This window comes from Aythya fuligula, chromosome 2 (genome assembly GCF_009819795.1).
Source record: "Aythya fuligula isolate bAytFul2 chromosome 2, bAytFul2.pri, whole genome shotgun sequence".
Lineage (NCBI taxonomy): Eukaryota > Metazoa > Chordata > Aves > Anseriformes > Anatidae > Aythya > Aythya fuligula.
In genome coordinates, this window is record NC_045560.1 from 133,998,392 (window position 1) to 134,025,404 (window position 27,013).

The 27,013-nt window shown below is 38.0% G+C and overlaps 1 protein-coding gene across 1 annotated transcript; it reads right to left on the reverse strand.

The window, feature by feature from the left end:
• Positions 1 to 389: 389 nt before the first annotated feature.
• Positions 390 to 11,696, reverse strand: C2H8orf88 (chromosome 2 C8orf88 homolog). The gene is made up of 5 exons (XM_032183286.1): positions 11,618 to 11,696; positions 10,749 to 10,825; positions 6,461 to 6,545; positions 3,645 to 3,751; positions 390 to 428 (listed from the first exon to the last, which is right to left on the reverse strand). The coding sequence occupies exons 1-5, from the start codon at positions 11,694 to 11,696 to the stop codon at positions 390 to 392; spliced, it is 387 nt and encodes a 128-aa protein (XP_032039177.1).
• Positions 11,697 to 27,013: the final 15,317 nt, after the last annotated feature.

A 27,013-nucleotide genomic window follows, 5' to 3' on the forward strand; every position in this document is an offset into this window, starting at 1 on the left:
TCCTAACACATTTGAGATTTGATGCAGTATTTGTTGTTCCATTATTACTGATAAGAAAGGAAGTCAGGAGCAAGCAAGAAGCCTCAGTCAAGTATTGGTTTAAAGTTTATAGTCAGACAAACCATATAACTATATAACACAAATGCAGAAGAAAAAAATCTGTCACACCAAAGTGTAAAATAATTTATTTTCACTGCAACTGTATGACCATTTCAGGTACTACAAAGTAGTTTGCCTTTTAGAGCATTCTGGAAATTATAGATAGAAACAGGCATTTCCACAGATTTTGTAAGGTCCTGTTTTCATCTCTAGGCACCTTTAAGAATCCTGAATTTCTACATTATATGTAGCTCCTTCACTGACGGATTTCTCATCTTCCAAACTACCTGTCACTTCTTGCATATGTCAACAAAAGGGTTGCTGTATTCCTGCAAGACAAACAAACCCTCAAGTTAGTTCAGCAATAAGAGATCATTTCAACCAAGTTTCCACAAGTCTACTTTTATAAGCCTTTTCTACTCCATATACATTTAACAACTTGATATTTTTCAGATTAATTCATAGAATGGCTTAGATTGGAAATGATCTTAAAGATCACCTAATTCCAACTCCCCTGCCATGGGCAGAAACACCTTGATGAGGTTGCCCAAGGCCCCATCCAGCCTGGCCATGAACACTTCCAGGGGTGGGGTATTCAAACTGTTCTACTTCCATTAGCAGTGGAGACTTGATCTGAAATCTTCCTGGCATAATTTGTCAACACAGTTACGTCAGTACAGCTCAGATGCTGAGTTATGTACATGTAGGGCTGATCCCCTCTCTCAAAAAAAGACAGTGCCTTTAGGGACAAACGTAACCCACAGGTAACTAATTGTAAGAACACATCTCCCTTGTAAAAGTCATTCTAGGAAGCTTCCTCCATCGGAAATTATGGCTTTCACTTATATATGGGTATATACTTCAGTCATGACCTCACAACCAAAAGTTTTAAAACAGGTAAAAGCTATTTAACTATTCAATTCAGCAAACTCTTGATAGCCGCCTGTTCCTGAAATACAAGCTACTGATGTGCTGCAGTATTGCATGTTTCTCATCAGGTATTTGGAGGGCTCCTTCTGCCCCTTTTAAACATCATTTATTTAATTTATACATGCATCTCATCAATCCCTCTGGTTTCTACGTAGAAAAATGAGTGCTGTGGGATCATTTAACACTAGGGAATTTTCGCATGTAATTACAGGGTCTGCTGCATGAAGGAAACTCAAGTGAAGAGGGCCGAGGATGGATAATGAAATAATTGAACACCATTTACTGTTCAGTTCAAGTAAATTGTCTTGCAGTGCACTCCTTTACAGGATGTCATTAAAATCAGTCTGTGTCTCTCCCATTCTTCTAGAAATCACAAATGCTATGAGTAAGAATTATTTTTTTTAAACTAATGGGAACTTAAAAACACATATATTTAGACTTAGACATTCTGTAAGATCTAAAGGGAGACACAGCTTTCACACCTTTGCATGAGAAGGAGCCTGAAATCACTGACTAAATTCCTTCACTTTACTGGCTAAAATAGTTTTGAATTTATCTTTACTTATTCAATTCCAGGTACTTTCTCAGATTACATGATCGGGAAGTATGAAATGCTTTTCTCCCATTCATACATTTTAAGAAGCACTACGAAAAATCTTTAACAGGCGCAATCCGTTTATGGGATATTGGGCTCTGAACATTCTTATTTGAGATAAATCCCCACTTGGATAGAAAAATTGCTTACTCAGTGTCACTATTTTAAGGGGACCTACACACCAATGATTCCCACACTCTGATCAGACCAAAGTCTCTTCTATTTCCATGCTGAAAAATCAATTTTATATTTCATTTAAGTCTTATCACTGTTTTCCAATAGAAGCAGTCAACGCAGAAGAGGAAATAATGCAGGTCTTTGCCTGTCACATAAAATGCTTATTTTTTTCTTCTGATTTTGAAATGTACTTTATTACTCCTTATTTTTAAAGTTAAACATGCACCTTTTCACAGTAACCTCTGAGGCCTGAAAGTAGGATCTATTAGTTGACAGATGTACTGGTTTTGGCTGGGAGAGAGTCAATTTTCTTCACAGTAGCTGGTACAGTGCTGGTTTGGATTTGTGGTTGTTAAAGCTATTGCTGAGCAATGCTTACACACCATCACAGCCCTTTGTTTCTCAACCTGCCACCCCACAAGTATGCTGAGGGTGCACAAGAAGTTGGCAGAGGCCTGCCTCATCCTGGATAACAGCCCCAACCTGGTCCAAGGGATATTCCCTACCACATGATGTCACATTCAGCAAAGCTGGTGGGAGGTGGGGACAGGTACATGAACAGACACATTCAGAGCGATGGCATCTGTCTTCCTAAATAGCCATTATGCGTGAAGAAACCCTTTCTAGAAATAGCTAAACATCTGCCTACTGATGGGAAGTAGTGAATAAATATTTTGTTTTGTTTGTGCTCACAGCTTTGGCTTTACATAACGAACTGCCTTTATCTCAACCCACGAATTTTCTCACTTTTTCCCTTCCAATTCTTTTGCCCTTCCCATTTCACTGGGGAGCAGTGAGCAAGCAGCTGTGATGTTTTGCTGCCAACTGATGTTTAACTCACAACAGGCAGAGTAAAGGCATTCCTTGGATAGGATTCAGCTTCTGTTCTATTCAGGTTCTTATACCTGGATTCCCATATAGAAAAACTTCACATCCCCAAGTACTTAAAAGTTTTTAATAGAAAGTGACTAGTTGGGCAGGGCACATGCATACCACAAAATTTTTATTTCAGTATATGACAACAGGAATTCTCACAAGATTTATTTAATGCCAAAACCACTTCCTTAAATGAAATTGAAGGTGAAAAAGAAAATTCTGACCCAGACTAGCGACACTGTATACAATGTACCTAGGAAAACTGTACAACAACAACAAACACCCACAAAAAATAAAATACTTTACCAGGAGAGCAATTACTGGTATGTGCTATGTCAGGCAAAAGAAGGAAAAAAAAGACAAAACATAGCTGCAATAGCAACTGACTTGACACCTGAAAGTCTTAACGTAGTTGTACATGGAGACCACCAGAAACCATGATCTGAAGAAATGACTTGTCTGTTTCAGAAGACAGAGAATAAAAGGACCAACTGAAGAAAGACAGTATTAATATTTCTGCATAGCTACAAGTTGAAAAGAGTTTTCTATTAAAACAGCACATCAAAATAATAAAAAACAGGATAATAAAAAACATTTTTACAGAAGGTCATAAATGCTTATTACCACGTCACTTTGGTGTCCTGTTCATCTACCCATAGTTTGTGCTGAAGACACCAGGAACGATAGCTAAGTGATACACTTCATGCTGTTACATAACAAAATCCTGACTAATAATGGTTTATAATTTACATCCCAATTTGCAGCAGAGTAGAATCAGAGAACTCAGTTATTTCCATCTGTATGATAAACTGGCATATGCAGGTGAGGCTTACGCATATACAACACAAAGCAGAGTAAGAAGTTTAAAAGCAGACCTTGCAAACAGTAAGACTTAACAAGATAAGAAATGGCTAGTGAAAACCTCCATGACTGTTTTTTCATAACTTAACAGGAAAAACACACTTACTGGTTTTTCAAGTACAATCGGATGATCAGGCAGAAACTCTGGCTTCTTCTGAGAGAGTGAAACACTTGACAACTCCAGAAGGAAATCTCTGCTGTATTTGATCCTTTCTGTGAATACACACAATTAAGTTCAATGTTGACATTTAATGCACTCAAGTTTGGAATTCAGAGAACTGATCTGGTTTCTCATTAAAAGGATAGAAATGCTGTATGTATGTATGTAAAAATCAGTATTAAAAGCAATACGAATTTAAGTCTTACATTGGACGTTTGTAGTAAATTACGGAGCATCTTGCTCTTAATTCTATTAAACTGACTTAGTTAATCAGGAGGACTATTCCAAGCTAATAAAGGTTTGTTGCTTTAATACAAAGGAACACAAAAAAGTGAATCCAATTTTATGCTACAGACAGACTCCCTATAGCTTGTTCTCATTATAACTGCAAGTTGGTTTTTAAGCCCTAGAAGACATGTCTCTTTGTAACCTACGCCAAAGTGCCACATTTCTGTGAGACAGGTAACAAGACCCAAGTCACTCTCTTCTTGGAGCTTTTACTTGGTTGTCTTTCAACAATTAAAAAAAAAAATATGAAATCTGCCATACATAAACTGGCAAACAAATTTGTACCAGTGAAATAGTTCTGAGAGTTTTACAGACTCAACAACAGTTAAGGGATTTGCTTAGAATGAGCATGTTAGAACTCAAGTTTGTACCACTATCTCTAGCACAGCCTCAGATATATCTACCCATGGTTCATACTTTAAGCAGATACTCTTTAAAAAGAGCAGAAGGAAGGAGAAAGGAATGAGGCAAGGAAGGGACAAACTTTACTTCTTATCCTAGGTGACAGCTATAGGTACAGCTAAAAATGTAAAACTCCATAAAAAATGAGTTGCAGTGGAAATTACACACTGTGATGCAGGAGAGGGGGAAAAAAAAAGAAAAAAGAAATAAGGAGACATTTATAGGCAGTAGCTGAAAAAGTGGACCTCTAAAATTGTGTTACTCTGAAGTAATGGATGACAACAATTAACAAAAGATTGAAAAAGTGATGACTTATAAAGACCAGGATCTGAGGAGAAACAAATTAAAATCTTGTAAAACAGAATGGTCTCTACACGCAAGGAAAATCAGTGAGATCAGAAAGCTCACACCATCAGACAGAAATCACCAAGTCCAGCACAGAACTGTACAGTCTTGGGTACCACATTATAAGAAGAATATAAAGCTATTAAAGAGCATCCAAAGGAGGACTACAAATATGGTGAAAGGTCAGGAGGGGAAGATTTGCAAGGAGTAGCTGAGGTCCCTTGGTTTGCTCAGCCCCGAGCAGAGCAGGCTGAGGGGAGGCCTCATGGTGGCCCACAGCTTCCTCACAAGGAGGGCGGAGGGGCAGGCGCTGAGCTCTGCTCTCTGGGGACAGCGACAGGACCCGAGGGAACGGCATGGGGCTGGGACAGGGGAGGGTCAGGCTGGGGGTTAGGGAAAGGATCTGCACCCAGAGGGGGGTCGGGCACTGGGACAGGCTCCCCAGGGACATGGTCACAGCTCCAAGCTCAAGAAACATTTGGACAACACTCTCAGACACATGGTCTGATTTTTGGGTGGTGCTGTGTGGAGCTAGGAGTTGGGCTCAATGATCCTGGTGGATTGCTTCCAACTTGGGATAACCTATGATTTTATGATTCTACGATTCAAGTTAGAACCAAAAGAGCAGGTAATTTTATTTACCAGGATCGAAACAAATAACCTTACCTTAAAGTCAGTAACACACATCAGCGGAGAATTATGGTTCAAGAACCTGGATGACAATAAACTCAGACTGAGGAAAAACAGGAAAGACTTGGTGAAATTGAACATAATTCTTTCAATTCTTGAGTATTAAGAACAACAGAACAAGTGACGTCTTCAGGTTGAAGGACTGTAGATTACAAATGAAGAATTTAGATGCCTGTTTATGTGCATACATTCAGAGAAAAAATTATATCAGTGAATTGATGACCTGATTTGGATCACTATCTCAGTTCCTGTGGTATGTTTAAGAATGCAGAATTAAACAGCAAAATGGTGCAGAGGACAGCTGTGAAAATAATTTTGGAATCTGAGAACATACCTTAAAGAACAAAAAAGTAAACATTTGGCTTTATCCTACCAAACCATGACCAAGAAAAAAAAAAGAAAAAAAAAGTATGTTTTATGACTACTGAGTGACAAGCAGTACAGAAAGAAAAGAGTCTCACTGAAAGCAAGAGGAACAAACCTTAAGGACAGTGTTGACAAAAGAACAAACTCGATGGGACTAAATCATGGAAGAAAGTAAGTGGTTTCTAGCCATCAGAATATTAGTACTTCAGAAGCACTGTAGTAAGAGCAGGAAGAAGCCAAAGTCTTAAATTCTTAAATTACTTGCATGCCATCTTAATCTTAAAGATTGTTGAGGACAGCAGAGGACTGACCCCCTGCAACAGATCAGAGGATGCAAATCAAGCCTGTACTTCCACACACAGAAGCAACTTATACAAAACCAGGACTTGCATGAAAAAATGTTTATGCTCAATTTTTACAAGACAGGAACTCCCAAAACATTGCCCAGACACATCTTTATATACAAGCCAAGTCTACCAATGGAGGTTTCCCACCTCAGTTATGGCCAACTTTTACTCTTTGGAATGTCGCATAAAAAACAGTCAAGTTTCATAACATTTGCATATTGTGGTATAGAAGGAAGACAAACTCTCAAATCAGAAAAAAATAATATGCAGCAAATTTCCTTTGTCTTCCACCCAGAAAATACAAATCTGCTTGCAATATTTTACCTTTTTTTGTCTCTAATTCATGCTGGTTTGGTTGACAAGGCATCGTGTTTTGAGTTAAGATCTTCATTTCAGTCATTTCAGATAACTAAAACGGGAAAGAAAAAGTTATGTAAACTTTTTTTTTTTTAATATATTTGACAAACATGTTATGAAACTTGTTGTTGAAGTTATTAAAATGAGGATATATGTTTCTGGGTTTCTTAGTTGAAAGAAGTTATAGCAGAGTTTTAGCATTCTAATTTTTTTCTTTTACCAGCTGCCAAGATCTTAGACCTTTTACACTTTCTGTGAACATGAAAAAAAAAAAAAAAGAAAGAGGATTCAAGGTTGGGTTTTTGTTGTTTTTGTTTTACTTTTCATAATTTCATAACAATCCTCTTTATGGAAACAGGCTTGCACAAATTAAACCACAGTCAGAACTGTAGTTATTAATAACAGCTGATGGATGAAAGATGACGGTCTTGTCCATACACAGAAAAGAACTGTAAATAGGAATAGAGTTAATGCAAAATGTCTGAGAGGTTTCCTGTGAACCTGTAGGACATTTGTTACTATTGGTTACACACAAATAAGGACACGCGTTCTTTCACGTTCTCTCCAACACCTACATTTGTCAAAAGCAAAGCTCATTTTCTGGGCAGAGACAGCAGTCAACATTTGTATCTTAACTGCTCTACCTAGCTTTTGTGGTGAGCTGACCACAGTGCAGTCAGAGAGTAGGAATTGTGAAATGGCAAAATATTTCTAGAATATCAGCTTATCACCACTCTGCTCATACTTCCACTTCTGTGGTTGACACACTGATTTGTCTAAATATTCTGGGGAAGAAAAAAAAAACATATCTGAAACATTGAAGAATTTCAGATGATTCAGTTAATAGAGAGACATACTGCTAATTCTAACTGCTTTGTAATGTTCAACCAGTCTTGGTGAGTCTTAGATACTAAAAAGGGAAACCTTCCCAAGTACAATAAAGGAAAGAGTATTAATACATTCTCAAAGAACGCGTTAATACAAGAAACAGGCATGCATAATTAACATCAATGTGTGAGATGTCACCACAACAGATTTGTATTTCTTCCTGCACCACACTCCTAACTCTGCCAACTGCTTTATAATATCAAGATTATATACAATATTATATATATATCTATATATAATTATATGGTATTTTTGGGTTTATAGTTTATATATATATATATATGTAATATATATATATATATATATACGTATAAAATATATATAATTTATAGTATTTTTGGTTTTCAACCCAAAACTTAAATATTTGACTATCACTCACAAGAACACTCCCAAACATATTCTCATCTGAAATAAAACTACGAAGAATGGAACTTATCTATAAAGAATCCCCTTTGAGCAGTGCATGTCTTTCTGAAGCTCAGCATCATTTTAAAATGGTATTTAAGGAGTAGCAAGTTAGAACTGATATTGACTGTAGGAGGCTTTTCAAGCCTTTCTCTCTCCCTCCAAAAGATATGAGGTAGCCGACTCAACACTCTCCAGATCTTTTCTTTGAAAATTCTTTGCATGCCATAAAGGAATAAAAATAATTCTTTGTTTTATTCACTGTACAAGACCCAGGAGAAGCCCCATCCGGATGCTCAGACACTTCCACCGAGTATCAGTTTGTCTGGTAAAACTACAAAAGCAAAAAGTAGTTTCACAGCTAGTATTTGTTGCAAGCAGCACCTGTAGAGAAGGCCCAAACTTCTACATTACTTGCATTGCGGCACATAAATACCTGGAAATTTTCCACAGGCTACATCTCTCAACTAATTTTTTTGTTAAATTTAACAAATGTAAATCGTTTCGTTCACAGTTACCTGTTCTGACTACTCAAAAACTGACTACAGAACAGTTTGATTCCATTCATCCACATGAAACAGAAAAATCGCTGCAGTCTTATTACTAAAATGCCTCCTGTACTAGAAAACTGACTGGAAATTGCCTAGAATCAAGGCTAATACCTTCTACACAAGCACTGTCACTGTACTCATTATTAACAGTACATATTCTCTACATTTCTAGAACTTAGACAATAATAGGTTCCTTGGATGGCAGCTTTAAGACTGTAATTCACTGTTCTTTAGATTATTCAGAGTTAATGTTATACCTTCTGATGTGCAATAATGATGTGTTGTGGGTTTTTTTTATTTTATTTTTTCCTGGTAGGTATCTAAACAGATTTAAGTGTCCACATTAAATACCCCTGAGTAAAGCAGCTTGTTGCCATATTCTTCCTAGTTCCTTCACTGCTTTAGGTACCTCATTTGTCAGAGCTGGCTTATTTTTATTTCTACAGCTTATTTTTCTAAAATCTATCAATGTTAGTGGCAAATACAATTTGCTTTATTTTTTACTTCATCTTTCACCAAGCCTTCCAAAGCTAAACTAATTTTCCTGTATCCTAATCTATTCCAACTTGAATATTTATTCTCTGATATTTAAAAGGTCAGTACTACTTAAGACCATTTAGTAATATGAAGTGTTACGTCAACATATTCCTGTTTGGTACCTTGCAGTGTGCTCCTTTATCTTGTGTAAAAGGAAACGCATTGGGGGAAGGATGAAAAGGGATAAGGAAAATTAAAGATTTATGATTGCACAGACAGAGCACTATTACTATCCTGCCAAAAAGGCAGTAAGATTTAAACCACCTTTAATAGAATTATAATTTTGAAGAACAGGTTCTTGAAGTGAAATATGTATCTTGCTCTAGGAATGGGAACCATATCTCACCATATCAACAGACAAAAAGCAAATGCATAACAGCACACAGCCTTCTCAAATGTCCACTGATGTTTTTTAAAACACAGGAGAATATTTGGCAAGACACCAATTTGCATGCCATCATGTTTTCATGGGTCATCAGATTCTTGATGTCATCAAGAGTCTTTGGTCATCAGAGTCTTGGTATCTTCAGAACTGGCTACTGCATAGTCCTTTCTAAGAAAACCATTCTGTGAAGCTGCTATGCCAGCCTCTAAGCTAAGCTTAGCCTGTCAACTAAAATCAACAAGTTCACTGGGTACTTATTTATCAGCTGGTATTTGGAAGTACCTACAAAACAGCTGACAGTGAGCATTATTTAAAAGCCTTCTCAGAATCTTATGCCGGAGAAAAAAGTTAAAATTAAAGAACAAAAAAAACTCTACCATCATCAAAGAAATGCAGTATGTAGCTACATGAAGCCAAACACTGATGAAACTGAAATTCAGTACTACAGCATTGCTGACCCCAGGACTATTCTAAATGTTTGTTCTCCTACAGCCACATTGCTCAAGAGACAAGTGTAACAGTTCATCTCCCTCCCTGTGATCAAAGATAAATATGTAGCTGTAGTAATTCTAGAGTTTGTAAAATTGTCTGCCAACACCTTGAGTTTAACACACACACCCCCAAAAAAAGTAAAGAAAAAAGAAAGCCAAAGGCATCTTCCAGAAGCTTCACACAATACATAAAAGGACAATAGGATAATTAAACTGTTACTCAAACAAAAGATGAAGGAACAGGCCCTACAAAAAATAAATAAAATAAATAAAACAAAATAATTCAACACTTCTAGTATGCTCTGAGAGACAGTCAAAGCAGCATCAACAGAAAATCAAATTCAGACTACAGAGCATTAAGCACTGCAGTTGTAATACTACAAACTTCAGTTTGCAGCAAACAGCTACAACCAATTTCATGTATGAAAGACATTTTGTACCATACCTAAAACCAAGTATTTGGGGGCAGTAAAGCACTAGAGCTCTTTCATTTTTTGAATGCTAAGCCCCATTTGTAGCCCAGTCCAGCACAGCCAATGAAACTGAACTCAGAACACACACACAATTTAAATACCTAGTTTTCTGAGTTTGCTGCCTCAAATTAATTTCTGCCTGTGCTAACTCATATGTACATACATTTCTGGTATTATTCTTTACACAGACTGAAGAAAGACTGACTCTGTGTACTTTAAAAGAGCTCTCTCTTAAATTCAGTGAAGATGAAACAAAAGCCACACAGACTTTCAAAAATAAGTAATTCATAAGATGTATTTTTTAGGTACTACACAAATATTGAGGAACTCTTCAAAGTGTCAGTTCTTTTTAAACACTTCTAATGCTTCTGTTTTATAACATACAGATTCAAGGACATTGCTAGTTGGGGAAATACCCCCTACCTTTCATTTGCTAACATAAAGGATTAGCTGACCTCCAATTTATGGCACTCCAGAACACACTCTTTCATCAACTTCATCATTTAGTATTTACTCAGTACTCACCCAGTCAACCTTACTCTGCAAACATACTTGACTGTTGCTAGGTAACTCAGTCTGAAACTCGAAAGTAATTGTTGATGCTGGTGAAGATAAAAGAAAACATTAAGATAAAAATATTGTAACTAGACTCCACTCTATGATACCTGCAAGCAGGATGAAATCCAACTGCAAGGAGATTTTACAGGCATCTATTCACATGTTAAAAGTTCCATGAATGTCATCATAGAACTTTCCATTTCTTCCATGAATTTGAAGTAAAAGTTTATGATGCCACTTAGCTTCTGTCCACATCAGCGATGCTGGCGTTGTTTCTCTAGCTACCAAAGACTTCTAACTTAATAACAGCTGTAATACGTAATATCAAAGAGGCATAAACAGATAATTTTTAAAAAATATATAATACCTGCATCTTATATAAATACTGTGTGGTCTTTGTCAGACATAGGAAAAAAAACTTTTATGAAGGCCTGATAACAATGGTATGGTGCAGTACTTTGTATTTGCAATAGAATTAAATAATCCATTTGTTAACTTACGCATATTTAATGTTTTCAACAGGAGTCAACTAACCCAAGAAATCTAAATCTAATAGGTAAGACTGATTGAGCTTCCTGAAGTATGCTATAAATTCAGATGCCAAACTATAGAAGTAACACCAAGAAGAGTTCTGCATAAACCTGATGTAGTTTAAAATCAGATTTTATCACAGAGGTGATGTAGTGAGACCAACACAGAGCACAACAGTTATGCATCACTGTATTGTGAACAAAGCAGTAAAATAAATAAATAAATATAATAATAAAAAAGACAATAAACCTTACACACCATTCTTATTTCTTTAAATAAGAGTTTTGGCTTTGTGAGTTACTCACCTTGTTTTGAAGGCAAATGACGCACAGGTCGTGCTGGCTGAAGGGATTTACCAACAAACTTTTTAGCTCCCTTTAGCATTTTGAAGTGCCACACTTTAAAAAAGCAGCAGAAATCAACACAAAGTATTCAGCTTCACATATGGATGTTAAGAGAGAAGAGCAGTCTACCATTTGTTAGTCACGTGTGACATGAGCATATACTATTTATTAAGTAATCAGGCAGGAAAGAAAAGCAAGCCCTAACAGAACCTTTCTTAGATAACAAAATGCACTGGATAAAATTTGCAAAGACATAATCAGACATTTCCCTCATTTTTCCCTCCAACTGAGCTGCCATAGCTGCTTCTCAGTAAGACTTTTTGTAGGTATGTCAGAAGATGGGGACACACAATGGAAACACAGGCATTTTCTAACAGTTAACTTAATCAAAACGGGGGTAAATTAATTAATATTGGTCTACCCTTTACAGTCTGCTGGCTGTATGTTCCTTATATGTACATATGTGTACTTCCATAATTGTTTTTTACTGTCTGGTTTAGTTAAATTAATACAGATTTGCATCTTCCTACTCAATTTAGCTGCTATAGAAACACCAAAAGCCGCCGAGGTTTGCCATTGTAAATAAATGGCTACTCTTAACTAGTGTTTAGTCCTTCTCCTTGCCACTAAAACAACAACCAGCATATATACATAATAGCACATATACTAATTAACGGTACTGAAATACATTTTCTTCCAAAAAGACTTTATAACACAAAGAATTGCAAAAACAACAACAAGAAAAAAAGATTCAAAGGAAATGATAAAGTTCAAGAAGGGAAACTATAGAGATATTATCAGATTCTGATATGGAACAGAAAGTAAAAGTTAGGTTATTTAACATATGAATCAGTCAGTATTCCCTCTCATTTCATATGGTCTCTGCACTATAAAAAAAAAAAAATTGTTTATTTAGTACATTACAATCTTTTGAACATCGATCTTTTATTATTTTCAAGTAAGTTTTCCAACATACACAATTTGAATGCATCCAGATCTAGCAAACCAACTGTCAGTTACTGTCTGAATTAAAACAATTAAACTGAAACAAGAGGAAAAAAAAAAAAAAACAAAAAAAAACCAGATCTGATTCCCTGTTTTCCCTACCTTCTCAACTTAAAAAGAAGGGCTTGAAAGCTGTAGTCAAAGCAACAAGGAAAATTCTTGCAGATGAATGAACTGAGACTACTGACCTGGAAGATAAATTTCATTTCATCCAGATTAGGAATGCTTATTTAAACTACATTTATACTAGAGACTACATTTCCACATAAAGCAATACAGTAATGTTTGTTGCATCACAAGATGAAAAAAATACAAGCTTTCCTCCATATCCTGGTTGTAAATGACATGCACACACTTTTTCAGAACAGCAAAAAATGTGTAAGAGACTGGGTAACTTCTCCAGTGAAGGAGACCTGTATTTTTTTCAGCTTTCTCCTGTAGTTAGAAACAAGATGACTTGTAGTGATGACAAAACAACACAATTCTCCTTCTCCCCCTCATCTCCGCTCCCAGATTTCGGAGGGGACAATGTCTAGGAAGCCACGTACTCCCAAAACAGGCAGAAGAAGAAATACATATATAAGAAGTATGTTTGGGAAAGGGTGAAATCCATTAAGGTATTGAAATAGTTCCACATCCTCCTTTTTAAGACCTTTCAGTAGGAGGAGGCTAGATGAGCTCTCAACAAATAATCTAGCGTGATCTGGATTTATACAATATCCTAGTAATTATCCTAGCAATATAACGTCCTAGTAAAATCAAGAAAAGTGGTGAGAAATCAGCTCTAATAGCTAAGAAACAAACTGCCTTCAGGAGAGGCTATTGCCACTGGGGCACCTGCTGCAGCCCCAGGCCTTCCCCTTGACAAGAGAAGCCCACATCGTTTCTCCCAAATTATTTCCTTTTTTTCATCTCCAGAGATGAAGGCCCATCATGAAGGAAGCCCTCTGCAGAAGCAGTAAGGTCTAGGAGGATTTCTGTACGATTACTTTTTGAGCATCTGAAGAAGCTGGGCATTCTCAGCAACCAGCTCACAAACATGTCCCCCACAGGGCCAGCATGGCTCAATGCTTCCCTAAAAGAGCACTAATAAAAATCTTATAAAAAAATCCCCAAGCCCCGAGGTGGGCACACAAGTACAGAACAGAGACCACCCCACCTTGCCCCGAGGGGCTCCCTGTTTCAGCCTGACCCCACAGCCCCCCAGGACCCACGCTGCCCCCAGCACCACCTCAGCCTGCCCCAGCCCAGCCGCCATCCCCAATCCACGGCTCCCCTTCGGGCCGCGGGCCCCCTGGGGATGCCCAGCCGGGCTGTGGCCGCCCCCCGGAGCAGTTCCCCTCGCCCCTCGCCTCAGGCAGCGCCCCCGGCCCCACGGTGCTCCCACAGCCGGCTGTGGGGTCGCCGCCAGCCGTTGAACGGTGGCCCGAGGCCGGTCGGAGGGCAGAGCTCCGGCCCCGGGTGGGAGGGAGTGGGGCGTGTGTATACCCCCCCGGCTTCTGGCCAGGTTGCCGTGGTGACCATAAAAAGCAAGGTTTGGGGTCAGTTGGAGTCTGGATGCGGCTGAACAGAAAGGGTTTCTTCATATGGTGCTGCCTCAGTGTGCTGGCAGCTAATGGGGTCTCCCACTCGTTCAGAAACGCAGTCTGTTTGCTCCTCGAGTCACTCATCCCCCCTACAAAATGAAGTTCTCATTCTTCAGGTATTACAGGTTAACAGTAGAAATAAGGAGGAAATGAGTGACTCATCCTCCCTAACTACAGCCATCCAGACAGAAAAGCAAAATCCAGAGGCTGGAGAAAGCAGGCAGTGTTTAGTGAGCCTAGAAATTGCCCGTGCCAACCTGCCCAAAGGCACCAGCCCCTCATACAGGTACAGGGCACCAGGGAGCTGCCACCAGCTTCTCAGGCACACAAGTGACGCTGTCCTGCAGGGTTTTGAAATTTAAATATATTTTTGTTGCCGTATGTGGTCAACGGCAACAGTGAATAAGGCCTAACTACCAAGGAGGCAGCTAAAATTCACTGTTGTTAATTTTTTCCTTTCCAGGTAGTCACCTTATTTGTTACTTAAGTACATGATCTTAATTAAAAATCCTTTTTTTTTTCAATGCATATATATACACATATATTTTATATATATATATATATATTATTTATATATAAAAAATACATATATATATTATTTTATATAAATTTATATTTATATATGTATATTATATATATATTATATATATATATATATATATATAACATAACATTTACTGACTCCAGAGATTCAGAATAGGTAACACTGAGTATACAACTTCATTACATATATGGCAGATATATAGGTATATATAGGTATATATAGGCATTTCAATAAATTAAATTAGTCATTCAATTACTAATATCCATTGTTAATACTTAAAATCTTAGTTTTTATATATAAAGACTTGTTTGTTTCACCAAGCATCTTGGTTTTTCTTTGCTGCAACCTCTGAATTTTGTTTTTCTGAAATCAGGTATGCGGAATTGGATACTGTCCCTGAAGTAGAGGCTGATAGATAAAGATGTTGTGTTCTTGGAGCCTTGTCTCATAACACACCATCTTCCAGCTCATTTCCTGGTGCACAGTGCACCATCATTCTTACACTAATGCTAACCCACTTGCTGCCATTTTGATATGACTTGAAGTCATTTCTTCCAAGTGTATTACACTCAGACATGTTTCTTCTGACTCATGTCATCTATTCTCCCAAGATTATCATGTAAAACAGTTACTTCTTTACTCATGTCAACCATCTCCCTTACCTAAATCAGCACTAATTACTAATATTTATGTACAAATAAATATTAAATATCTCCTGCTACTCCAGAACAGCTCCTGACAAAAAAATCAATGAGGCAACAAAGATGAAGGTACAGTTTCTCATAGGGCTGTTGTGCTTTTGTAAGAAGTGTGTCAAGCACTGCAAAACAGGTTTCCACAATTCAGCACAATTTTTCATGTGGTTGATGTATCAAAATGATACACAGACAGTGATGTAGTCTCATATAGACTTCTAGTATTTTTGCAGGGTTAAATACACTAAGGACAAATTAAACAGTAAAGACCTTACATGTATATTTCACAGGGGCTGTAGGCTGTGCTGCTGCTGTCAGTGTATAATGGAAGAAGAACTGGCAGGAGCAGAAATAGGGCATGAAGTGGAAAGAAGTTGTGTGCGCCAGCTATTTTGAAAGCTTGTTGCTCCTGGTCCTGCTGGGAAGATGGGAATATTAGGGCTGGTAATGGCTGTTTTGAGGCACTGACCATCCCAGCAGGAACAGTTATCACATCACACGCTGCCACCCGTGACTTGGCAGTACCAGCAGTAGCAGTGTGACCAGCTTTCCTGCATTCTGCCATAGGCAGAGAGGGAGCACTGGACCACAGCCATTTTGTAGAGCCCAGCAACCCGCTGTCATACTTTGCCTGTGCTTAGAGAGCATCCTGCTCCTGACTGTGGCAACTGAAAACATAAGTGAATGTTTTCTTTTTCCACTTTGTCCACTCCCTCCCAGTTTTCCTGGTGCTGGTTCCACCCTAGTAGAAATTTCTACTTCCTTTGATGTTATGTTCTCACATTACATGTTGATTATCCACTGTGCTCTCAAATATCCGATATACACAGTGATTAATTTGAAGAAACAATGACAGATTTATTCGTGAGAAATTAATTATATATAGCAAAGTAGAAAAAATAAAGCTTGCATTGGTGTGAGCAAAATTCACATATAAAGAAAAATATAGCTTCAACTTGGTGAACTAATAGATTATTATTTATTTTTTTAACATTTGTGCTCCTGAAGTCTGCAGATCACACAGTCGCACTTAGTGGCTCTAGTAGATACAGTTCAAGAAAACATAAAACATTTATGAAAGACAATATCCATATTGAACGTGTAAAAATGAGCAATTGCACATCTAAGTGAGCATGTAATTGTAATTTACGTGATTTTAGTTTCCAAATGGATGGCAGGTAGTAGCAAAGTAATGTCTGTGTGCTTAAGTGAAAGGACTAGCCTGGAGGCAGACTTGTAGCTGCAAGTTTAAAAAGACATTTTCAGTGTAATTTGTCAATCAGTTGTGCAGCCAAGTGCAATCAGTTTTTTTTGCATATGTAACTGTGATTTATTTAGCATTACTTGTTCGGGTGAGATTTTTATTTCTAAAGCCACTTTCAAAGTAAATTCAGCACAAAGGAAAAAACATTATTTTCAGTGTTACAGAACCTAAATTACAGAACCTAAACTGAACGGTGCCCTCAGAGCTGTATGAACTGAGTATTCTCAATGACTGTAGACACTGAACATCGTAATTTCAGCTGACCTTGTTTTGTAGGCTCTGAGAATCACCTGCACTTCCAGCTTCACAGAGGAGATCCCAGAAGCTACTGGCAGGAGGATTAGAAGGCAGAAATGCCAATGGAACCAGTAGGATCTGTTATGTCACGGGTTTTACATGAGCATCAGGGGCTGCTGCCACACCAGCACAGGTGCTGAGCACTTCTCTGAGTTGCTCTTTTGGTTTTGGGATGCTAACCTTTACCTCTTTTGAAGGAGCTAGCATGTGGAGAGTACATCTAAGATGCAGAGCTTTATTTTGGTATAATTGCATTGGATAATGTGGAAGATGTCATGGGATTGTTGATCCTAGAGATGGAAAACTGCTATACTGCTCTTGCCAGCTTAACTACCTTTGTGTATGAAGGAGGACATACACAGACAAGCAGAAAATATCAAGATATCTATTGTTTGCCTATTTCATATTTTGTATTAACAAAAGCAGAAGAAAAGGTAGGAAAGATTTGTGGTCCTAAAAATATTCAACTAAGAATGAATAAATGAATGCATGAGTGAAAATTAATCCACATTAAAACTATTCATTCATGTTTCTCAGGACTGAGATAATGATAATCTGTTTATGTCACAGATGGGAAAAGTAGTTATCAAAATTGTTGACAATTTTACTTTACATGCCAAATAGGCAGTACAATTCCAACATAACTGTTATGCATTCAGTAAGTGTATATATTTATGAGGGTAAGAATAACATTAATGAAAATTAATATATTGCCATACACCCCTGGAAATCAAATTTGCTTTGTCATCCTGAAATATATTTTTTGTAAAATGGCTAAATGGAAATTACCAAATATTGGAATGGAAGAATTCTGACCTCTTTTAGCTTTTCCTAAATGCAAGGTAGGACTGTTTTATAATGAAATAGAAGAAAGTTTCTTACCTGTATTGCCATTCAAGTTTTAATTTACTTATAAGAGATTAATATTTCTATAGCTTTTAGTTTAGTATCTGTCCTAAGACAGTTCCTTCTGTTTTTCTAGGTGGTAGCGTGTATCTGACAGCAATGACAAACTACCAGACAGCAGCCTGAGTGTAACTTTAGCACTTACTGATCTTCTGCATTACGTAATGTCGTCTCTGGTTCTGTGTTCTTCTATGTACACGTGTATTAGGTTTTTAAAGCACTGTACAGCAGAAGTGCTTTCCAGTCCTTCTGTCTTTGCACCTGTGTTTGTACTCCAGAATGGCTCATGCATTGTGTGATATCCAGCAGATACGTGCTAATCTTGGAAAAGGACAGTGAGAACTACTGCAGCACCCTGCAGCCTCTTCCCAATTCATGCCTCCAATTCCCTCTGGAAGCAGGGCAAGGACAAAGAAAGGGGTGAGACTGTGTGTTGCCTAAAACTGAAACAGTACTGGGGTTCACCAAGGGAAAATGAATGCTTTGTGGGGCTTGGCGTTCCCTACTGGAGATTACCCAGCTAATAGAAGACAGAAACTGTGATATTTATGCTCCTATACATTTGTCATTTACTTACACTCAATCACCTCAGCGTGCCATTTCATCGTAGCAGCGGACCCATCAAATTTTGGCTGGTAACATAACTTCGGACAGCAAGTTGATCTGGCCAAGTTGTTGGCCTGGGTTTTATCCTGTAACTTACTGTGCTCTTCTGAAACGCTGACAAAGGTGGGGGAAAGGCAGAGGTCACCAAACAGCAAATACAAATAGGGAACAGGAGCAGGCACGAAACAAAATCATTGTTGATGCCCTCAACAAAACAGGTTTAATCAAAATCACACACACACAAAAAAGTAAAAATAGTGCCTAGAAACTTTACTCTGGAACTGAAGCCCTACCACCACCACAAGAATCAAAGATAATTTGATTTTTTGAATACCCAAGTCTGTTTAGCGTGTAAATTGGAAAAAGTTCTCTGTCTGCAAAACGAACAGCGGAAGTCTTTGACATTACTGAGAATGAGCACGGTATTTTTGTGGTCCCCTAACTGGCACAATCAGAAGGATTTTAGACTCATTGCACTAAAAATGAGAAGAAAACATAAAAAGTCAGATCAAGGTCTCATTTCTAAGGAGGAAATACCATTTGTTAACCAGGCTGTTCTCTGAGCATACACTCAGAGATTTAAATTGTAAATTTTATCATCTTCTTCCTTTGCCTGCTCTCAAAAATCAAATCAGCGTTTGCAACAGTCCAATACACTTAATGCTGCATTAAAAAATGTGAGCTATTTTGGGCATAACAGGATTACAAACTGCTCTGTGGTAATGTGTTGGCTGTCAGGGCTGAAGTTCCTGCTCTTATCACTGCACTGCTGGCCGGGTGTGGGGCAGCCAGGATCTTTGGCTTAGGAACGGGCAGTGGCACACACGCCACAGCACCAGTCTTAGGTCTGTGCGTGACAGCAGCACTGCTTTATCCATAGCCAGTGAAGCATGACATAAAAACCCTCCACTCCTAACCTGCTCTGTCTTCTTAACACTGAAAGCCCAAGGAAATGCAGCAGTTCACTTGACAAAGCCTGAATTAGAGGTGGCAATATTCTTTCTATAATCCGTCAGGTGGAAAACTAGGGATTAGAAAGCTTTCATTTGCTCCCTCCCAAAATGAGATATATGCCAAGCTTTCAGTTTGGATCTCTTTAAATATTTTTTTTTCTTCAAGCCAATTGCACTAAATTGCATGAACTTTTGCTTTAGATCCAGACCATCTGTAATGTAACTTGAAGGAGAAGGGGCTGCACAGTATTTTTTGTTCTGGTTTTATGAAGTTGGTTTAAAAATCACTATATATTTAACAATTACATTTTCTGCATTTTACTTCAAAACAAAGATGAAGAAAAAATATTTTTATTTTTATTTTCATTTTTTTACTCTGGTAATGTGGTAAAAGCATTCTTGTTAAGCTTCCTCCTATAAGCACAATACCAGAACTATGTCGTGTCTCATGACTGGGCCATTTCTGCCTTTTCAAAATAAATCACAGTGTGCTTGTACATCTGAGGCTTTACTGTAAATGGCAGCTGCTACATTATATTCTTTCTAATTGGGAAGGAAAGCCCATATGTAATGTTTGTGTCTTCTTTTTGCTAACAGTCACAAACCATGTTGATTTGCTGAAAGCCTACCAGTCAGTGAAACCTATTGTATGCCAGTTCCCTTACTGGTGAAAGGGCATTTTAAACAAAACTGCAAGTATTTTGAATAGAAACGCAGATTCTCGTTATTTTATTTTATTTTTTTATATATATATATATATATTTTTTTTTTTTCTGGAAATCTGCAGCATCTGCTTTGTTCAGCAATACGTTAATAAGATCACTCCAGTGTTTTTCTAATCAGAATAAAATCAATGGATTTGGGGACAGTTCTTGTGCTAGCCCTATATAACAGTACGTAAATAGTGATGCTTACAGGGTGCATTTCATTAACCTTACTGGGGCTAGTGAAGAAGGCTGATAGCACACAAACTTAGGAAGAGATTAATGCATTGCAGCGATGAGAACCCTATGGGTCGTGGGGTTTTTTTTTGGTGTGTGCCAGATCTCTGGGCAAAATCTAAGCCATTTCAGAGCACGCTTTGATTTTTCATTTACCATACATGCATTTTTAACAATTGTGCTTAGCTCTATCCAAGCGTCCAATTTAGACAATCTAAATATAGCATTGCATAGAATTGGTTTTGTGAAGTGGCATTTAATCAATTATAATTAAAAAAATGCAAAACTAAGATTGCTCTTGTAGCTCTTGTTCCTCAGTTGTTTTGGCCCTTGGTTGATGGGTTCAACTCCAAAATTTATATTGGCTCCCCTCTCTCTTGGGACACATAGGAGGTCCTCGGGCACGGTCAAGCTCAGGGCACTTCTGCCTGGAGTTCCAAAGTCCCTTGGTCACATAACACGGTGCTGATGGAGGGAACATGTGGGGATCATGAGCACACTTAAATCTCAGAGAGGGCTCTTGCTTCTGCAGGTGTTCCAGCTCCTGCTAGCTGACGCCAGGTAGACAGATGCAGACAGCAGCAGTTGCAAAGATTAAAGCCCAGCTTGTGGCCCAGGGTCTCCCCATCCTCATCCTTGGCTTTGAAGTCAGGTGGGTAGGGATTGGGAGTACTAAAACTTCTCAGAGATGCTGCAACCCTCCACAGACTAGATGCTATGCCAAAAGGCATCCAACACACAGAAAAGGAGCAACCTGCATAAGGCATGGTTTAAGCAGAAATTAATGTTACCAACAACATTATCAAGTATTACTTCTTCATTTTCCATAGTGTGATTTCCTCTAGTCCTATTCCTTGGCCTGACTCTCACAAATTGTGCTTCCTGCATCTGCTTTTGTATCCCTATCCTCATCCATGCTACTTCTTCATTCTCACTCTCCTTTTTACTTTTCTTCCTTCTCGTAGCCAATGAAATAGTCCACAGCACTGGAGGAGGCAATCTTTTTCTTCTCTCAGGTATGGGAGGAGGAGGAGTTAGGGAAAGCCATTTGTATTTCTTGTATGTCTGGAATGAAGGTACTGATTTGATCGATTCAGAGGAAGCAGGAGTTGTCCAGTATAAAACACATTTCCTGAGATTTCAGCTGACATCTTCTAACAAGTATCTACTGAGAACACACAAGGGAAATTTTTCAGAGTCTTGTAACTCAGCCATATTTCAGCACACGTTCTCAGGAGAGTTGAAAACATGCTGGACAGAATGCCAACTAATCTTGTGAAAGTGTGTCAACATATCGGGTAGGGATAGCTGGAATTTTCTGGCTCTGTTGTTATAAAGCATAAACAAATAGTGTTTTTTTTCCCCTGCTCACATTCCTGGAAAAACCTGCACTATTTAAACCGAAACTGCGCTGGAAATATGCCCGAGACAGACACCTGTGATGGATTTTATTTTTCTTCATCTAAAAGGTTAATGTTTGACATTACAAGCATCAAATCTGAAATAAAAGACAGGTCAATCTTAGAGAAAAAAAAAAAAAAAAAAGCTAAATGTAATTTTATAAAGCACACTTTCCAGTTCATTGGCCTTCCCATCAAAATAACAGTAGTGTGCATTTGTGTTAAGGGGTACAGGACCATCTTCTGCCTCCCTAAATAACAAAGGTACACAAACTGCAAACAGCACTGCAGGCTCTTACAGCCCTCTTCAGCACAGATTAGGGCTGGCTGAGTGATTTCTTGACAGGGAAAAAATTCAGAGAATGCCAGTTTAGCAAACTCAGATTTCTGAAGGGAAGGCTCCTACGGTGATTGCCTTTCCAATGAAACACAGACCCAGACCCCTCTGGAAAACCTGCACGCTCTCTGTTGGCTCACCTGGGGGGTGTTTAGGGTGCCTTGCCATGCAGCCTGCTCAGGGTAAGAGGCTCCAAGCTTGCAGAGCTTCTCAGGAGGTACATGATACTGTTCTGATTGATATTCGATAGAAATTTTATTTGAGATTCATTCCTTCAAGGTGCTTTATATTTTACGTCTTTGAATAAAGAAATCCCTTAATTAGACAAAAATTCTAAGTATTTCAAGAGTTTGAGACTGGCAGATTTTACATACAGTAGTATCAGTTACAGATATAAAATTGAAAATGATACCAAAAAAAAACAAACCAAAACAAACAAACAAACAAACAAACAAACAAAAAAAACATTAAAATCTCATTACAAAAATAATAAGAACTCAAATTAATATTAAATAGGAAAATTTGGGGGGGCAAAGAGCATAAAATCAAATTCTCTGCTAATTTTCTATTTAGGTATCTACATTAATTTCCTTAATAAAGGTTTGAAAACATAGCTAGAAGGACATTACATGTGTAAGAGACTTCATTAAATAGTAGAGAAAGTTTAAAGATGTTGCTTTGGAAATACTACAAATTCAGCCTGGCCTTACTACGAAGGTAACGTGCTGCATGTCTTCAGGCCAGGACCCCTGAGCCTAGTAGCAACTTCTTTCTCATAGAGCTTCTACTCCAGTCAGTCTTGAAAATCCATCAGCCACATCATTTTTCCTAGTAAATAGTCCAAGGCAAATAAACAGCATGCCCTCTGAGGTGTTTTTCTAACCCCAATCCTCCGTCCCTCCCCCATTATTTTTTTTTAACATTAAGAAACATACTCAACTTTAAGCAAGCTGGAATGTCAATCATTTCATTACAAATTAATAGAAAGCCATACAAAGAGCTATTATTATATTTATTCTGAAATAAATTGTTGTTTCTCCATAAAAAGAGATGCACTTTTATTGAATAAAACCATAATATCCAACTGTCCTTATGAACCCATGCTTCTCATCCAGTTTTGTCCTTTAGCCATTGTTTATAGCTAGTGTTCTTAATAAAGCCATTGGATAATCATTTTACTAAATCTTTGCAACGACATCTGATCCATCATCCAGATCAGCAATTTCCTACCCAGTACGCCGTCAGAGCTGCTACGTTTGTTCGCGAGATTTAGCTGAATGCACTTCTTGCTAATAATCTGTTAAAAAGGAACCCTAAAAACACCTGTGCAGGCCCAGATCAAGGAACTGTTTAGCCCAAATGTCCTTTTTTTTTTTTTTGTTTTATTTTCCAAAAGCAGCCAACAGAGAATGCCTACAGATGAACAAAAAGTAGACAGTGACAGAGGGATACCTCCCTAGCAAACCTTTCAAGCTTCCAGTGAAGTGTAACACGACAAGCTGCGAGCTAATCAGGCTAACAAATAGCTTCATTGTTCCCCCCAAAAAAGCCCCTTTGTGATTAAAGCTGTAAGGAACTGAGTCTAGATACTCTTTCGTGGTGGCTCAAATAACCATAACAAAATCTTGCAAGCAATTTCAATTGGCTTAAGTTCCTCTCTCCCCTCTCCTTCGTGACCTCCAGCCTTTTGTTCCTTCATCTTCAAGCAATCAGCTGCACGTCAACCGCGCCAACAAAATCACTGAAAGCAATCTGAATCGAGGTGGTGTTAAAGGTATTTTCTACTAAGCTTTTTCCTCCAGTGATGTTCTTAAAGTGCAATTGCTGACAGCCCTCTGACAGTACAGCACTGCTGCTGAGCCACGGTACGGGGACAGACACCAGTGAAGGGCTAAGGAATGGGGACAGTTTAATCTGACCTGGCTAAGACAAATGCATATTTTAACTTTATTAGAAAGAAAAGAATCCTTGGTATTGACATGGCTTAATGAGCATCCAGCTTTGAAAAATTACACAGCATACCAAATGCCATGATTGAAGTTTTCTATTGCAAATAAAAGAACAATTCTCATTTCTTCAACGCTGATCTATTTCTTCATTTTTTATTTTTATTTTTTTTAAAGAGAAACCTCAGACCCTGCCATCATGAACCAAAATCACACAAAGAAAATAAGCAGAGAGACAGGCTGGGTTAACTGAAATATTTAAAATCTCAGAAAAGCAAACAGTTTGCTCCACAAGTGAGCGAACCGATTGAGTTTGCTTTCAATACAAACTCACATTTTCTTTCCTATAGCCTTGCCCTTTGTAGTTCACAGTCACACCCCCACCACTGTCCCCCTAGATGATGCAGGTTGATTCCCCAGGCCACAAGGCAAACAGCCCTTCACTGGCCTGCCCTCCAGCTCAGGCACTGAGCTGCAGCTCTCTTCTGTGAAGCTCTTGTTTTGGATACTGTAATTCTTCTAAGCTTGAAATAAGAAAGGATTTTAGATGTTATGACAGAGTACTGATGAGCAAATAAAGTCAATCTCTAATTTTTTGGCCAAAAATGCAAACCAGCGAAGTAAATTTGATGTTTCACATTTTTTGAGGGGAAAAAAAAAAGAAAAAGAAAAAGAAAAAAAAAAAAAACAAAAGGTTAATGCAAATCAAACAGTCATCATTTGTCATTCTCTTATCTCCACATTCTTCACATGCAAAAATCAGAAAATGAAATCCTCAGTGACTTTCAACAACCCTGGGAAAGAAAGATTTCATGCATTAATAAAAAGGTGTTTGGGCTTTGTTTTGCTGCTTTTTATTTAATTCCTGGTATGATCTAAGGGGAAAATATTGTTTCAGTGTTAGAGCAATAATACAATAAAGAGACCTTCACAGAAGAAAAGACTGTCCAGGTTGGTACATAGCAAGGATGGCACTGCATCAATCCGCTCTTCTGGAACTTGGTTCCAGATCTGAAGGTCTTGGTCAAAAGTGCCTTGTTTTCATGATGGCCTAATTTAAAAAAAAAAATAATAATCTCCAATAATCTTTAATGCATATATAAATTATTCTAATGATTGCTTAAAAACTTATAAGTCAGTGTTTTAGGCATCAGAAGCTACCAGAAGTACCTTAGAACCACCATGATGGGGAACAAGGCTATGAGAGGTGTGACTTTTCCTCTCCTGGCACAACTATGCACATTAACATCCCATTCATAATGGGCACTGTTATAGCTTCATGGCTGCCTCACAACAGCATTTTAACTTTTCTTACTGTTTTGCCTAAGTTTCTAGTCTAACTTAAGACTCTTTTGCAATCTATGTCATGTCTTTGCCATGTCCACTTTTTATCCCCTGGTTATGTGTTGCAGCCTTGTCTTTATTTGAATGTTCCCTTGCCAAAAGCATGAGAAGACAGAGAAGACTGGTATCTCCAGTTATCCTTTTCAATTTTCCATATTAGAAGCAATCAGTTGTTATCTTACTTGAAGTGCACCATCCCAAACTGGAGACAGCGATTCAGCCAGGGCTTTTGTAATACAGCAGAGAAGCAGAAATGAGTTTCATCACCTACTCAGTGCTCTCAGCCCACTGTCATGCTGGTGAAGGCATTTTAGAAAGCATTCCTTCCTTGCTACGGAATTTTGCAATGGATTTTATTTATTTGCATTTTTCCCTCAATTTAAGAATTTGACTTTGAATCCAACTGGTCAACTTGCTTTCAGTTTGCATCAGCTTTTTGTCACCAGCTAAAAACGAAACCCATTATGTGAGGAACACACAAACTACACAAGAGCATTAAGTATTTCTAAGTGGCAAATACATGCCAACTACCTCCCCCCAGTTTCACAATTTTGAATAATTTTACTGCTGTGCTTCACAAGCTGCCTTAGAAGAACATTTCACAAATATTTTTAGAAGCCTTGCTGATGATTAGGGGGCATGCTGCATTCAGTGCAATATTTTTGCCCTGCCTTGAAAGGCAGTTAGCTTGATCTAACACGACAACTCATCTTTGCCGCTACTCAAGTATTTATTTTTTCAAGTCCATATAGTTAGTTACAGGGATTTTCTAACATTTGATAGTAAGCTGCTGCCTTGTCTTGCCCTCTGTGTGTGAAGACATACACTCTTTGAAAGACCACAAAAAAATTAAATATTGCACATCACCCAGTTTCCAACAATAATGGCTCCAAGGTTGTTTCAGCACCTTATCTAAGCACTTCAGAATGAATTTCTTATCTGGCTGATTTGAAACCTTTATCTCCTTTCAACGTGCTACTGATGTCAAAGATCTCCTGATAATAAAAAAAAAAAAAAAAAAAAAAAAAAAAAAAAAAAAAAACCACGAAATGCTTTCAGAAATGCTATCTTCTAGTCTTTATTTTTAAAATAAGATATCTCACCATTGATGAGGGACTCAAACAAAACCATTAAGATGCTCATAGTGGGTTCATAATTAGAAAATACGGTTTTTAAGGTCTGAACAGTTTTTAATCAGTTTGTATAAAAATTCTTGGGTGGGAAGGAGAGTAACAAAAAGGGGAAAGATAAAACCTGAAACCAGAGGAGCCCTCCATTGTGTTCAGAATGCCAATTCCCCTACCCAATACAAAATAATACCATCACAGAAGAGACCATTAAGAGTCAACAAAATAAACTAGTGATTAAAAACAAACCTTGAACTTTTTCCTGAAGGACAGGACAGGATGCTTTAAGTTTAAAGCTTAGAGGAAGGTTTAATGAACTGAGATGTAATCTGGCACAGAAGACAAGGACTGCCTGCAAACAAGCCTGCTTACAAGTTACCAGGAACTGGAATAGATTCAAGTGCCT

What these genes read in the sequence shown, in the direction of transcription:
- C2H8orf88 (XM_032183286.1), bottom strand. Translation starts at nt 11,696, where the DNA reads ATGCTAAAGGGAGCTAAAAAGTTTGTTGGTAAATCCCTTCAGCCAGCA. An exon ending in TCATTTGCCTTCAAAACAAG is followed by an intron (nt 10,826 to 11,617) that starts GTGAGTAACTCA and finishes TATCTTCACCAG; the next exon opens with CATCAACAATTACTTTCGAG. An exon ending in CGATTGTACTTGAAAAACCA is followed by an intron (nt 429 to 3,644) that starts GTAAGTGTGTTT and finishes TTTGTCTTGCAG; the next exon opens with GAATACAGCAACCCTTTTGT.